The 14,784-nt window shown below is 42.0% G+C and overlaps 1 protein-coding gene across 1 annotated transcript in view; it reads right to left on the bottom strand.

Moving 5' to 3' along the window:
* The window catches only part of WWC2 (WW and C2 domain containing 2), a 186,987-nt gene that overhangs the window by 83,943 nt on the left and 88,260 nt on the right, over nt 1-14,784 (bottom strand). The window contains 1 exon segment of the mRNA XM_003359464.5: nt 4,411-4,520. Coding sequence (XP_003359512.3) covers nt 4,411-4,520 — 110 coding nt within the window.

Genomic DNA, 14,784 nt, shown 5'->3' with positions numbered 1-14,784 from the left:
GGCACAGTCAATACATTAGGCTGCCAGGATATCATAACTGCATCAAAGCAAAATGGTAGCCTTAAAAATTTATATTCTGATAAGCAAGTTTTAGCCTATTCAGAATGCTGTTTTCTGAAGCATAATTTATAATTCAAATGCACTTTAATTTCTTCAAAAACAAACGGGAAGCTTTTAATCTGTGAGTTAAACAATAAAGCTCTTCCTTTCCTCAAACATGGAAGAGACGATTATCATATTAGGCATCCAAAGACAGAGAGATAAAGATGCAGCCACTGTCCACAAGAAGCTCACAATTAGTGAAGAAAACATACATATAAATATTTTTTTTCATATAAATAATTTAAATGCAATACAAGTACTTTTTAAAAATCCCTAAGTACCAGGTATTATAGAAATACCCACACCGGGCACCTAGTTCAGAATGGGGGCGGGTCCCTGTGAGGCAGAGGGTCAGGGGCCAGGGAAGGCCTTTGGGAAGCAGTGAGGCCTGAGCAAATGGACCTAGAAGCATATGTCAATCGGCTAAGAGGAAAGGCCTAGGGGCTGGGCAGAGTGACTGGGGCTGAAACCGACACACGCAAAGGCAGAGAGCCAAGGGAGGGCAGGGCACACTGCAGTATTGTCCAGTGCCAGGGAAGGACAGGGCAGGAGGGAGAGTGGAGGGTAGCGGGCACACTGCAAAGAGCCCCGAGAGACAAATGCGGTCATGACACAAAGGCTTGCAGGATGCAAACAAGACTAGTACAGAAATCCTGATACATGTACAGGTGAGGAGGGAAAGGGCAAGAGAAAACTGGGCAGGAGCAGCCAGGTGTGCAAAATAAATTCCAACAGGAGGTGTCACAACATCCAAAGGAGTAAAGAGCAACAACGAGAAGAAATAGCCCTCAGGGACAGGGATGTGGCAGCTCCAGACCAAGGAAGAAGGGCTGGGGTGCTCTTTAGATTCCATCATCCTGAGGACCTCAGCAACCTCAGGAGAGCTGTTTCTGTGAAACGATGGGGAACTCGAGGAAGTGAGTTCATGCAGACTGGGTGTGGCCATCAGTAAGTTCTGTGGTGAAGGGAAAAGAGAGGACCATGCTGGTGAGCACTGGGGTCGAAAGACAGCTCTGCATGTGAGTTAGTGGGGTAGTAAAATAAGAGTTAGAGGGAGGATGAGCGTGAGGTGAAAGAGAGAGAAGATGAAATTGAGAGAGATGGTTATTATTTATTTGTTTTTGCTTTCGGTAGTTTTCGTTTGGTTTCATTTTGAGATTCTACAGTGTTTAAGTACTAAGACCAAAGAACTTTAGAAACTGAAATGGGGGGAGAAATTTTTTAAACCAGGAAAAAATTGGTAAAGATACTAAAAAGGGGAGGAGGATGGAATATGAAAGTTATTAAGAGGGATCTTTGGGAGGTAGGGGTGAGTGGTTCAGAAGAATTCCTCTTCCACTGAGAAAAAAAGAGCCCTAGAGGCGGGTTTACTGAAGTCTATCAGCAGTGGGAAGAAAGGTGAGGTAATTAATTTTCTCATTTTGGTGCCATAAACCCTTATTCCTGTTGAACCAGGACAGGAAGGTTTGTTCTGGTTCCTCAAATATTATTTAAGGAAAAAAAGCCAAATTTTTATTCATATAAAATAAGTGTGAAAGAAGATTTAAATGGCTATTCATTTCAGCTATTCCAGAGTTATTTATTTTCAATAACATAACAATGAATTATAACTGTTTAAAATGAAGTTTATTTTACCAAAAGTAGCCCCTTCCATCATAACACTAAATATTTGGTTGTCAGTCACTGATAAGCAATAAAACTAATACAGAATAATACTGTATTATTAGGTTTATTAGAAAATACAAAAATAGAGACCTAATCAAACTGAAAAGCTTTTGCACAGCAAAGGAAACCAAAAAGAAAACAAAAAGACAACTTACAGAATGGGAGAAAATAGTTTCAAATGATGCAACTGACAAGGGCTTAATCTCTAGAATATATAAACAACTTATACAACCCAACAGCAAAAAAACCAATCAATCAATGGAGAAATGGGCAAAAGACCTGAATAGACATTTCTCCAAGAAGATATACAGATGGCCAGCAAACACATGAAAAAATGCTCAACATCGCTGATTATAAGAGAAATGCAAATCAAAACTACCATGAGATACCACCTCACACCAGTCAGAATGGCCATCATTAAGAAGTCCACAAATAACAAGTGCTGGAGGGGCTGTGGAGAAAAGGGAACCCTCCTGCACTGTTGGTGGGAATGTAAACTGGTACAGCCACTATGGAGAACAGTTTGGAGATACCTTAGAACCTATACATAGGAGTTCCGTGTGGCGCGTGGTACGATCGACTAGGCATGAGGTGCGGGTCGGTCCTGCTGCTCAGGGTAGGATCGGGTGCGTGAGCTGTGGTGTAGGTGAGACGCGGCTCGGATCCGCGTGCTGTGGCTGGTGGCGGTGGTACAGCTCCGATTCAACCCTAGCTGGAACCTCCATATGACGCAGGAGCGCCAGAAATAGCAACAACAACAACAAAAAGACAAAATAAATAAATAAATAAATAAATAAATAAATAAATAAACCTATACATAGAACTTCCATATGACCCCACCCACAATCCCACTCTTGGGCATCTATCTGGACAAAACTCTACTTAAAAGAGACACGTGCACCCGCATGTTCACTGCAGCACTATTCACAATAGCCAGGACATGGAAACAACCCAAATGTCCATCGACAGATGATTGGATTCAGAAGAGGTGGTATATATACACAATGGAATACTACTCAGCCATAAAAAAGAATGACATAATGCCATTTGCAGCAACATGGATGGAACTAGAGAATCTCATCCTGAGTGAAATGAGCCAGAAAGACAAAAGATAAATACCATATGATATCACTTAGAACTGGAATCTAATATCCAGCATAAATGAACATCTCCTCAGAAAAGAAAATCATGGACTTGGAGAAGAGACTTGTGGCTGCCTGATGGGAGGGGAAGGGAGTGGGAGGGATCGGGAGCTTGGGCTTATCAGACACAACCTAGAATAGATTTACAAGGAGATCCTGCTGAATAGCATTGAGAACTTTGTCTAAATACTCATGTTGCAACAGAACAAAGGGTGGGGAAAAAATGTAATTGTAATGTATACATGTAAGGATAACCTGATCCCCTTGCTGTACAGTGGGAAAATAAAAAATAAATAAATAAAAATAAATTAAAAAAAAATAAAATGCCTAGAACATTGTTTGGAAGAAAAAAAGAAAGAAAGAAAATACAAAAATAGGAGTTCCCATCTCGGCCCAGTGGTTAAGGAATCTGACTAGGAACCATGAGGTTGTGGGTTCGATCCCTGGCCTTGCTCAGTGGGTTAAGGATCTGGCGTTGCCATGAGTTGTTGTATAGGTTACAGACATGGCTCAGATCTGGAATTGCTGTGGCTCTGGCATAGGCCGGCGGCTATGGCTCCAATTCGACCCCTAGCCTGGGAACCTCCAATGTGCCACGGGTGTGGTCCTAAAATGACAAAAAGACAATAAAATAAAATAAAATATAAATAAAATGAAAAAGTAAATTTACAAAAAAAAAGAAAAATGAAGACCAGTATTATATTAGACCATCTGAATAAATTTTTTAAGAGTGTCTAGAAAGCTGAATATAAATATAAACACACACAATATAAACAGACATACAAAAAACACTACTTCAAGTATGTTATTTAAAAGTTGTTCACAAATGTAATAAATTCATTGAGTAATATAAAAAAATAAAATGAAAATAAGGGGAAAAAAAAAAGTTGTTCATAGCCACAGTGATTCTCTGCGCTAGGCTGACCGTGTCAGGGACGTGACAGATCTAAAAGCTATTAAAGTGAGAGATGCTTCCCTTCTGATCACAAAGAAATCAGTAAACAGAAACAAGATGTTTCTTGTTATAGTTATAGCTGCATCTTCCAGAGTCGCTGGCCAGTGTCAATCCGTCCCTCGACCCCACCGTGACACACATAGCCTTGCCATTAGGTCAGAATGCACCCAGGCCTGCCTCTTTTTGTGGCAAGGACAGGAAAGGCGGGACCCCACCGTGAAGGCACAGGCTGTGGGGAGAGGAGCCAGATGCCCATGGTCTCCACAGGCCCCAAACCTGCACTGAAGAAAACTTGCACCCCACCAGGCAGGTAGACAGACAGACCGACAGGCCAGACGCCTTTCTCCCTTTCTGCCCCCAAAAGCCCAACTCGATCCATGTGCCCTAAATTCCAAAATGGACATTTCAGTTAAATATTAATCACTGGCAAGTGGAGGTTTAAAATAAAGAAATTCGCTTTGTACAATGTTGACTCTTTTGTATGACTCTAGATTTGGGTAGATTGCTTTTTTGATATGTTTGCTTGTACCACAAAGGAAAACTTACTGTTTATGTGATCGATGTAGTAGACACCAATCTGAGGGTCAAAACCGGCTTCCCATCCCCACGGAAGCTCATCGCCAACACAGTCAGCAAATGACAAGGGCTTCGTTAACCTGTAACAAACCGGAATCAGGGCACAGGTGACTCTTTCCATCAAACCACAGGTGTCAAAATTCAACTCCCCAACCACATGTTAAGTGTCCAAGTTGCGTTTCCTTTTCATTCTTGATTCTTTTTTTTTTTTTTTTTTTTTGTCTTTTTGCCATTTCTTGGGCCGCTCCCTCGGCATATGGAGGTTCCCAGGCTAGGGGTTGAATTGGAGCTGTAGCCACCGGCCTACGCCAGAGCCACAGCAACGCGGGATCCAAGCCATGTCTGCAACCTACACCACAGCTCATGGCAACACCGGATCATTAACCCACTGAGCAAGGGCAGGGACCGAACCCGCAACCTCATGGTTCCTAGTCGGATTCATTAACCACTGCACCACGACGGAACTCCTCATTCTTGATTCTTTATAGAGTTTGCACTTTGGTGCTTGAAATCTTAAAGGAAAAAAAACAAGACTAAAACACAGAGATGAGTATCCAAAAATGCAGCCATAAGTCATAATATCCTTTTGAAAGTTCACAGCCTGATACCAGAGGTAAATCTGTACAATAAAAAATGAGGCCATCTTAAATTAGGGCAAAGTCTAAGTTGAGGGTCAGAAGGGTTGGGATCTAGCTGAACAGCCACCCCATGAACAAGGACGGTCTGTCCCAGGGTCCTGGGGCCAGCATCATGGAAATCCACGCGTCAGGACCTCTGAGACATTGTGTACATGGGGCTACGCTGACGTCAGAACTGCATGCTCTTCTATACATTAATCGACTGTGAAGTTCACTGAGAGCTCTCCTTGAGAGGAGGGACAAAGAGATCCCGTTTCTATAGGTACCTTGTACTTAACAGTCCCTCATAAAATGGCTAATGGAAGCAAACACATCAAGTGTTTATATACCAAGATGATCTCACCCTTTGTTTTTGTTTTTTGTCTTTTTCTTTTTTCTTTTTTTTGTCAGGGGAGCTGCACCGGCAGCATGTGGAAGTTCCCAGGCTCAGGGTCGAATCAGAGCTGCAGCTGCCGGCCTACACCACAGCCACAGCAACACTGGATCTTTAACCCACTGAGTGAGGGCAGGGATCAAACCCACGTCCTCGTGGATACCATGTCAGGTTAGTTACCTCTGAGCCACAACAGAAACTCCTGATCTCATCTTTTGAAACTGTCTTATACTTTGTCCTTAAGCTTGAAAACTAGTGGGGAAATCAGTTATCTAAGCAGAAGACAGGTTTCAGACTTAATTGTGGGGTGATTTTCTCTTTCACTTCGTTCCTTTTCTCTTCAGAGGCTTTCCCCGGCTGCTAGAGGGCCAGCACCACAGATGAGGGATCCCTCTGCTGTAGGGTGATTGACCTCAGGTGACATCTCTTCTAATTTAATGCTCTGGCACCACCAGCATGGTTCCTACACAGGAACACACCTGGAATCTCTGTGATCCAAGCTAATCAAGAGCACCGATTTCATAGCTCAGCTGAAACACAGGTCAGTTCCAGGATCGCACCATTCAGCAGAATAACAAAGGGCGTCCTCTAAAACATGAAGAGGAAGGAATCCCCTTCTTCCCAGGTGCGGCTTGTGACAGCCTTCCTCCAAGGACATGAGACACCAAGGGATGAGGGGGGAAGGGTCTCCTTTTCTCCCTGCCTGTCCACAGCGGCAAGTCCGCTTCTTGAGATGGCTCCCGGGGCACCGGCCCTGGAAGCCCTGTACGCTAACAGAAGGAAACACGGAGCCAGCGCAGCCACTGACCTGCTGGAGCCTCCCTGCTGGGCCACTCTCGATACCTCAGGTTCCTTCTCTTCATTTTAAGAGGTGGTCACATCCCCCACACACAGACACACCCCCATCCTCTCTGCAGTTTAACTATCTGCTTAGATTAACAGGAGGATAAAAAGGGATTAACTTAGAAAAGTGTCTAGGAGTGGGTAAGCAGTCCATAAATGTGAGTGATTATGAATACAAGCATGACAAGTGAATGTTCTCCCTGAGTCTCCAGCGGATCCAGGTCTGGCAGCATCACCTAGAGCTGTGTTTCTCAAAGGACAGTCCTCATGACCAGCAGCGTCTGCCTCTGGCAACGGGTGAGAAGCAAACCCTTGGGTCTCTAGCACAGTATATGCTTTCAAATCAGAAACTCTAGGGCCCAGTAATGTATGTTTTATCAAGCTTTCCAAGCAATTCTAGAGAATCTGGCTCAGAAGTTAAGAACTTGAAATTCCACATCAAAGGGACCTGGAATCAAATCTTTGTTCTGCCACTTACCTGGCAAGTTATTAACCTTGAAATCCCCTGTTTCTCAATCTGTTTTTTCAAAAAGGCAGGGATGGGGGGAGGGGGCGGAGCTGTGAAGATGATGAAGTTTAAATGAGAACCAGATAGTGCCAATGTCTGACAAATGGAAGCTTCAGCATGTATTAGATGAGTGTTAAGCAACACGCCCAAATCTGGCAACTTGCCATATTCACTTTGCAAACCTCAAGTCGAACTTAATCTGAGTCAAAAAACTGTTGCACTTAGAATTGTGCTCAAATCCCATCTTACATCATAAAAACTGCCCAGGAAAAGTGAGTTTTCTTTTAACAAAGGAACCAGATACTATCAAAAAGCTCCCCTACCGAGGGAAGCGGCTTGTCCTCATACTCTGTCTGTAAGATTGATCTTTGACCACAAAGCCCCTCAAATACTGTTCTACTTGAAGATTCTCCTTTCCCAAACTCCCTTATCTCTGCTGTCTAAAGGCATGCATCCTGAAGCAATGAAGAATCAGGAGACATGGAAATGGTAACTTTAAATGATAAAAGAGAGGTAACAGACAAGTTTATCCTGGCACCAAATCAACATGTTTAAGCATGGTGTGAATATATTTACTACTTTAAGAATCAGAAGTCACAAGTTTCAGAACGTGCACTATGATTACAAGTTAGGGTAACTTGATTGCACCTGGAAATAATCCAGGTTTTGGTATTAATTGTTCAACAGATAATAAGCACTTCATTAAGATGTTTTCTCCATACCCTATCAATAAATAAAAGCATTAAATATATATTTATAAATTACAAAATTTTAGTTCTTATCCAAATTATAACACATAAATAGAATAACATTCTCAGGTACCAAACAAACAAAATTAAGCACTCCATTATGCTGCTATCCTGGTAAAGAAAACATATTACTATGATATACTAAGTAAACATGAAACAAAAATAACAGATGCATTCCAAAATTAGAAATAACATGCCTCAGAACAAATACAGTGAGCAGAAATGGTGATTAGCTTCTAAATTTCTTCCTCTTGTTTTGCAAAAGGAAATCTCTGAAATCTTTGATGGTAAGGAAGTGAAAACTGGATGGAGTTTGCTGCTTCCCCACAAAGCAGTGACAGCACGCAAAAGGCCTGAAATTACCAAGCGTCTTTATGCTAAATTCCAGAGATTACTCTTTGCTTAAAAGAGAGTCTTCCTTTGCACCGTGGCTAATGTGAGGAAAACGGCAGTCTACTACTGCACTTTGCACAGTTTACATACAAGATGTGAACTTTGCATGGTATCTCCCCTCCTTGTGGACACTGTATCATTCTTTTATACAACCTGTCATTTAGTATTTATTGTCAGGCCATGGATCCCTATGACACGAGATGCCACACACACAGATGGCTTTACATGATGGTGGTGCTGCAGTGTGTGTAAACACACATCCAGAAACACTGACTTCGTGCCAATTGTGCTAAATGGAACAGCACTTGACAGAGAAAACCATTTTCAGGTTACTAAGACTCTTGCCACAATCCCAGCCTCCCAAACGTACATTTAGCATGAATGTTAAAGGTTAGGAAGAGTTATTTTTACTTTGCAGCATCTGTTGCTGCTGTCTTTTAACTAACTCAAGGCAGACTTGGTACCATCAACTGTCTGTGATGAAATCGGCCCCACAAACTCGCCTGAACTGCTTTAAGGGAACGGGGGAGGAGTTAAGGATGAGGTTCACAAAGTGAATTTTAAAAGGAGGGTAAACTAGCAGAAGTCTCTCTGCAGTTCTGAAAGAATCTGTGATGATGTTGATTGGTCCCTCCGAACAACTTCTATCTGTGTCCATCATGAGTCAGGGAAAGTGGCAACACAAAGGAATAAAATGGGCCAGTAATAGGAATGAGTGAACAGAGGCAGCAAGAGGAAACCCGTTTTTCGGGGTTTTTTTTTTCTTTTCTTTTTTGGCTGCACCCATGGCATATGGAAATTCCCAGGCCAGGGACTGAATCTGAGCTGTAGCTGTGCCTGCAGCTGCAGCAAGGCCTGATCCTCAACCCACTGTGCCATAGTGGGAACCCCCAAGAAACTAGCTTTTAAGAGAAATTATACAAAACTTCAGAGGAGGGTAATGCAGTTAGTTCTGTGTCTCTGGGGAAATAAGCTTAAATTCTTCTGAAAGAGTCATATTAGATAGACGAGAACTGCCAGACAAGGCAGACCCTAGTCTGGGGCCATGGGTCAGGGAGGAAAATGCTGCTCCAAGTTTAACTGCTCATCCGACAAAACTAGCTACAAGTGGCATTACTGGGAGGTCTGACCTGGCTCATTTCTTCTGATTGAGTCCACGTCCTCTTGGATCTGCTTGCTCTCAGGTCTGCTCTTCTTGGCTCTAGATGGCTCTTCCGACAGCTTAGACCCACCCAGCTAGTTTTATCCTTGGTGCCAGAGAGAAGCCCTTTCATCCCTCTTCTATGTGATGGGCTTTTGAATATTTACACACAAAGATCTTGTTTCCTAAGTCTGCTTGCCTAGAAGTTGGCTGCCCCGCTGCCCTCTCCTCCATCCTTAACCCCAGGTTGCTCCTCCTTGGTCTGCAACCTCACTTCATCAGTTACTGAGTGTTCATTTTTTCTCCCTCAGCCTACAGATATAGAGTTACTGCCCCCCTCTGCTTCAGAAAGCCTCCCCTCAAATCTTCTGACTCGTCTTTTGATGTTTACTCCCTAACCCTTTGCTTATCCTAACCTAGAGATTTTAAATCCGGAGGACTTAGGAGACCCTATCAGAATCTGCCTCATGCCACCTAACCTGATTCCCTAAACCAACCAGGTGATGGAGAAAAGGAAAACTCAATTTAAAAATGAAACTGGGAGTTCCCGTCATGGTTCAGCAGTTAACGAACCTGACTGGCATCTGTGAGGAGGCAGGTTCGATCCCTGGCCTCATTCAGTGGGTTAAGGATCCGGCATTGCTGTGAGCTGTGGTGTAGGTCGCAGATATGGCTTGGATCCCGAGTTGCTGTGGCCCTGGTGTAGGCTGGAGGCCTCAGCTCCGATTGGACTCCTAGCCTGGGAACCTCCACATGCCTCTTGAGAAAGACAGAAAGAACAAAAAAAAAAAGAAAGAAAGAAACTGGAGGCAAAGTCTATGCTTCAGAAATATCTGTTATGAAAACTATGAAAGGTTTAGACAAAATTAATAGCTAAATAATTCTCAGATTTGGACAACTTCATTTAATTTTAAGTAAACTTTTTATTCCTCAAAGAACATTTGAATAATTTTAAAATAAGTTTTTCAAAAGCAAGATTTTCTTTTTCTCTCATTTTCTCACTTACATAGGAAATACACAGTAACAAGTATTCAACATCATTAGTTATCAGGGAAATGCAAATCAAAACCACAACGAAGGGAGTTCCCACTGTGGCACAGCAGGTTAAGGATCTGGTGCTGCTGCAGTTGTGGTGTAAGTCACAGCTGTGGCTTAGATTCGATCCCTGGCCTGAGAACTTCCATACACTTCAGGTACAGCCAAAAAAAAAAAAAAAAAAAACAAGACAAAACAAAAAAAACACAATGAGGCACCCACTGGGATGGTTATAATTTAAAAAAGAAAAATGACAGGTGTTGACGAGGATGTGGAGAAATTGGAATGCTATATATTGTTGATGAGCATGTAAAATGGTTCAGCCTCTATAGAAAACAGTTTGCCAGCTCCTCAAAGAGTTAAACACAGAATCACTGTATAACCTCACACTTCCACTCCGAGTGGTATACACCTAAATGAACTGAAAACAGGTACCCAAACAATTACATGTTCATGCACATTCATAGCAGCACCATTCACAATAGTCAAAAAGACAGATTTTCATCAATGGATGAATGGATAAACAAAGTGTAGTATGTATATGCAATGGAATATTATTCAGCCATATAAAGGGATGAAGTACCTATATATACTACAATGTGGATGAACCTCCAAGCACTATGTTAAGTAAAAGAAGCAGACATAAAGGTTATCTATTATAGTCCCAGTATATGAAACATCCAGGATAGACAAGTCCATGAAGACAGAAAGTAGATGAATGGTTACCAGGGGCAAGGGAGGGGGTAAATGGTGAGAAAGTGCTCAGTGGGTGATGAAAATGTTATGGGACTAGATAGAGGTGGTGGTTGAACACCACTGTAAATATATATATATATATATGTATATGTATATGCCACTGAAATGTTCACTTTCAAGTGGCTAGTTTTGTGTTATGTGAACTTCACCTCACTAAATTGTTTCTAAAAAATAGTAACAACAATGCCAAGACTCCAAGTGAATATTTTCACAAGAAGAAGTAAAATAATAAAAATATGGGAAAATGTTCAACTTCATTAATAATAGAAAGAAATGCCAAATAAAACAATAATGAGGCTTAATTTTAAGCCTACTAGGATATCAAGTTTCTGTTTTGTTTCGCTTTGTCCTGAGGATGAAACTCAGTTCTGGTGAGGATGTGGGAAATCAGTTACTTTCCTTTATTGCTGGTGATTTTGTAACTGGATACATCCTTTTAAGAAACAATTTGGCAGCATTAAAAAGCCATTAAAATGCTGATTCCCTTTAACCTAGGAATGCTATTCTTACACAGTGTTCCCTGGATCCTGTCCCACTGACCACCCCATAAAGACTCCAGGGCCACCTAAGGCATCCTGATGACACTCTTGTTTTGATGAGCTTCTCAAAGGCAGGGCCTCTGCACCACTCTGCATCTCTAACCCAGTGTCCTCGTGCACAGTCGGCATAGAATCAATGCTGACTGAATAAATGCAGATTAGAAAAGAAGACAAAGATGAAAACAGGAACATCAGGGAAGAAGCATCATTTTAAAAAATATTCGGTTTACACATATGTAATGGTAAATGCATTTACTAAAAGAAGAATGTGAGGGCTGATATCGAGGTGATAGGTGACAAACATATTTCCTGACTCTGGGACAGGACAGAAGAAAAACTCTCTCAAAACTGCATCAAGGAGTTCCCGTCGTGGCGCAGTGGTTAACGAATCCGACTAGGAACCATGAGGTTGCGGGTTCGGTCCCTGCCCTTGCTCAGTGGGTTAACGATCCGGTGTTGCCGTGAGCTGTGGTGTAGGTTGCAGACACGGCTCGGATCCCGCGTTGCTATGGCTCTGGCGTAGGCCAGTGGCTACAGCTCCGATTAGACCCCTAGCCCGGGAACCTCCATATGCCGCGGGAGCGGCCCAAAGAAATAGCAAAAAAGACAAAAAAAAAAACAAAAAACAAACAAAAAAAACAAACCTGCATCAAGATATCTGGTCCTATAATTTAGTTTATTATAATTATATTATGTATCATAAATAAATAGCTAAACAGAAAGATTATTGGTTACAAAGTGGTAAAAATTTATTTCAGGTGTTTCAATAATTCAGCAAGGTTTTTTTGCTTTCTTTTTAAGTGTTTGACCCCATAAAAGAAAACAGAGAGGTCAGCAAACACTTAACCGGCACCTCTTCTCTCCTAAGTGCCAAGAAATGTTTGCTTGTTGGACTATTTGGTTGTGGAAAATAGTTTGAGAATTTAAGTGGATGTGCTGGCAACGAAGGTAGGAATGTTTGAGAGAGGATGAGGGCTTAGCAGATTACTGTCCAAACAAACAAACAAAAACTCACCAAGACTCTCATCCTCCTACCTGTGGTCCAAACAACACACAACCATCACAGACTTCATCACAGATAATAACGGTCCAAAACCCGGGCGAGAAGAAGCTTGACATTCACTCTGAGAACATGTGCTCTAGTCACAATAACAAAGAACTGACACTGCCCCCGCCCCACCCCTCTGTGTGGAGAGAACCTTGTTAGACTCGACCTCTCTCAAGAGGTCAGTTAGGGATTTAAATGAACTATGTTACTTTTGTCAAAACTTAAGGAACTGGGAAGATGTTTTTTAATCCCTATGACCTTATTACATGGGGTAACCCCAGTTAATAATGTGTCTCATTCCAGGCTATGCCTTTCTTGTATAAGTATGTAAGTAACATATACTCATGCACATAGAATACTATGCACATTTTTACAAGACTGGTATTAAAGTAAGCAAACTCTACATATACTATAGTTTGGGGTCCTACCTTAAAAAACACAAGTAGGGAGTTCCCATTGTGGCTCAGTGGGTTACGAACCCAACTAGTATCCATGAGAATATGGGTTTGATCCCTGGCCCTGCTCAGTGGGTTGAGGTTCCAGCATTGTGGCAACCTGAGGCACAGGTTACAGATGTGCTCAGATCCAGCAATGCTGTGGCCACAGGTCCGATTCGACCCCTAGACTGGAAACTTTCATATGCTGCAGGTGCAGTCCTAAAAAGCAAAAAAAACAAACAAACAAAACCCCACAAAAAATACCTTCTCATTATGAAGAACACAGAGAACAGGATAAACAATTATTAAAGTCCCTCCTTCATTTACTTGTAGAATAATACATATGGCAATAGTTTGGTACCTTTTTAGTCCATCTATAAATTCATATACTTTTACAAAACATGCAAACAGGCTCATACTTATGTGCATTTTCTATGACTGTTCAGTTTGCAATACAAGTTAGAAATCTTTCAATGAGCATATATATATAGATTTACCTTAATCTTTACACTGAGCGGATTACAGCCCATTATTAACTAATAACCAATTAACAGACACTAGTTTCAACTTCCTTCAAGAGAAACAAATGCTTCAATGAACTTGCTTGTAAATATATTCAGCTGCACAATATTTTTTAGAATTCCTGATGATGAGTCAAAGAATATATACACCTTTTAAATTTAAAAATCTCAACATGCATTAAAGAGAAGTTAAAGACATATTAGCACTTAAATTTTTAATTCTGATAGATATTCTCTCCTTCCCATGGGCTTTACCAGTTTGTACTCTCACCCACAAGGTAATCCAAGGCTCCTTTACCCAGGTTCACAACCCTTCACTATTGTCATGGGGAGGGTAGCAATCTGGTAATTACTAGTAAGGGTTGTCATTTTGCTCTATGTTTATTGGCTTCTTCTGTGAACTATCCACAGGGTTCGAGACTTGCCTCTGAGGAGAAAAGGCTCCTGGTAATGGCATACCCCCGAGTCACTGGATACTTGAAAGGAGAAGCTAGATAATGAAAAGTCGGGTGTGTGTAGAAGCAATGCGCTTACTAAACATGAAAGAGGGAACAGATGAGGTATGTAATGCTATGGTTTGCCAATTTCAAAGGAGTACAGTGATATCAGCATGGGTAAACAAAATTATCAGAAAATAACTAATTAACGTAAAAATGTGCTATGTGTGATGTGCCAGAGGGACACGCAGGTAAGACGCAGTCTAAAATTTCCACGCAGAGATCAGATAATGGATGAGATTAATGAGCCAGGCAAGGCCTTGGGATATGCCCACATTTAATGGGACAAAAGGAGATAACAAGAAAGAATGCTGAGGAAACTGACTTCAACTGGAAGAGGAGAAAAACAACAACCCACTTCAGTCTCTAATCTTTTCGTTCCTGTCAATGAGAAGAAATAATAAAACTATCCACAAGCGTTCCCACCGTGGCTGAGCGGAAACAAATCTGATTAGCATCCGTGAGGACGAGCGTTCAATCCCTGGCCTTGCTAAGTGGGTTACGGATCCGGCGTTGCCATGAGCTGTGGTGTAGGTCGAAGACGCAGTTTGGATCTGGTGTTGCTGCGACTGTGGTATAGGCAAGCATCTACAGCTCCAATTCGACTCCTAGCCTGGGAACCTCCATAGGCCGCAGGCATAGCCCTAAAAAGAAAAAGAAAAAAAAAAAAAAGATAAAACCACCCATAAAGGAACATTTCACCCATGCATCCACCAGGTCACCCAGTGTTTACTGTAAGGTCTCCTCCATGCCCCGGGGCACACCCATCATGCTAAGCATGGCTCTGGCCCCCAGCAGCTTCTCCATAGACAACTAATGCCTGTCCTCCAGGGGGGAGGGGTGTGTGGCCTAAGATGCTAACCCAA

Source organism: Sus scrofa, chromosome 15 (assembly GCF_000003025.6).
Source record: "Sus scrofa isolate TJ Tabasco breed Duroc chromosome 15, Sscrofa11.1, whole genome shotgun sequence".
Lineage (NCBI taxonomy): Eukaryota > Metazoa > Chordata > Mammalia > Artiodactyla > Suidae > Sus > Sus scrofa.
This window is presented reverse-complemented; position numbering and strand designations above follow the sequence as displayed.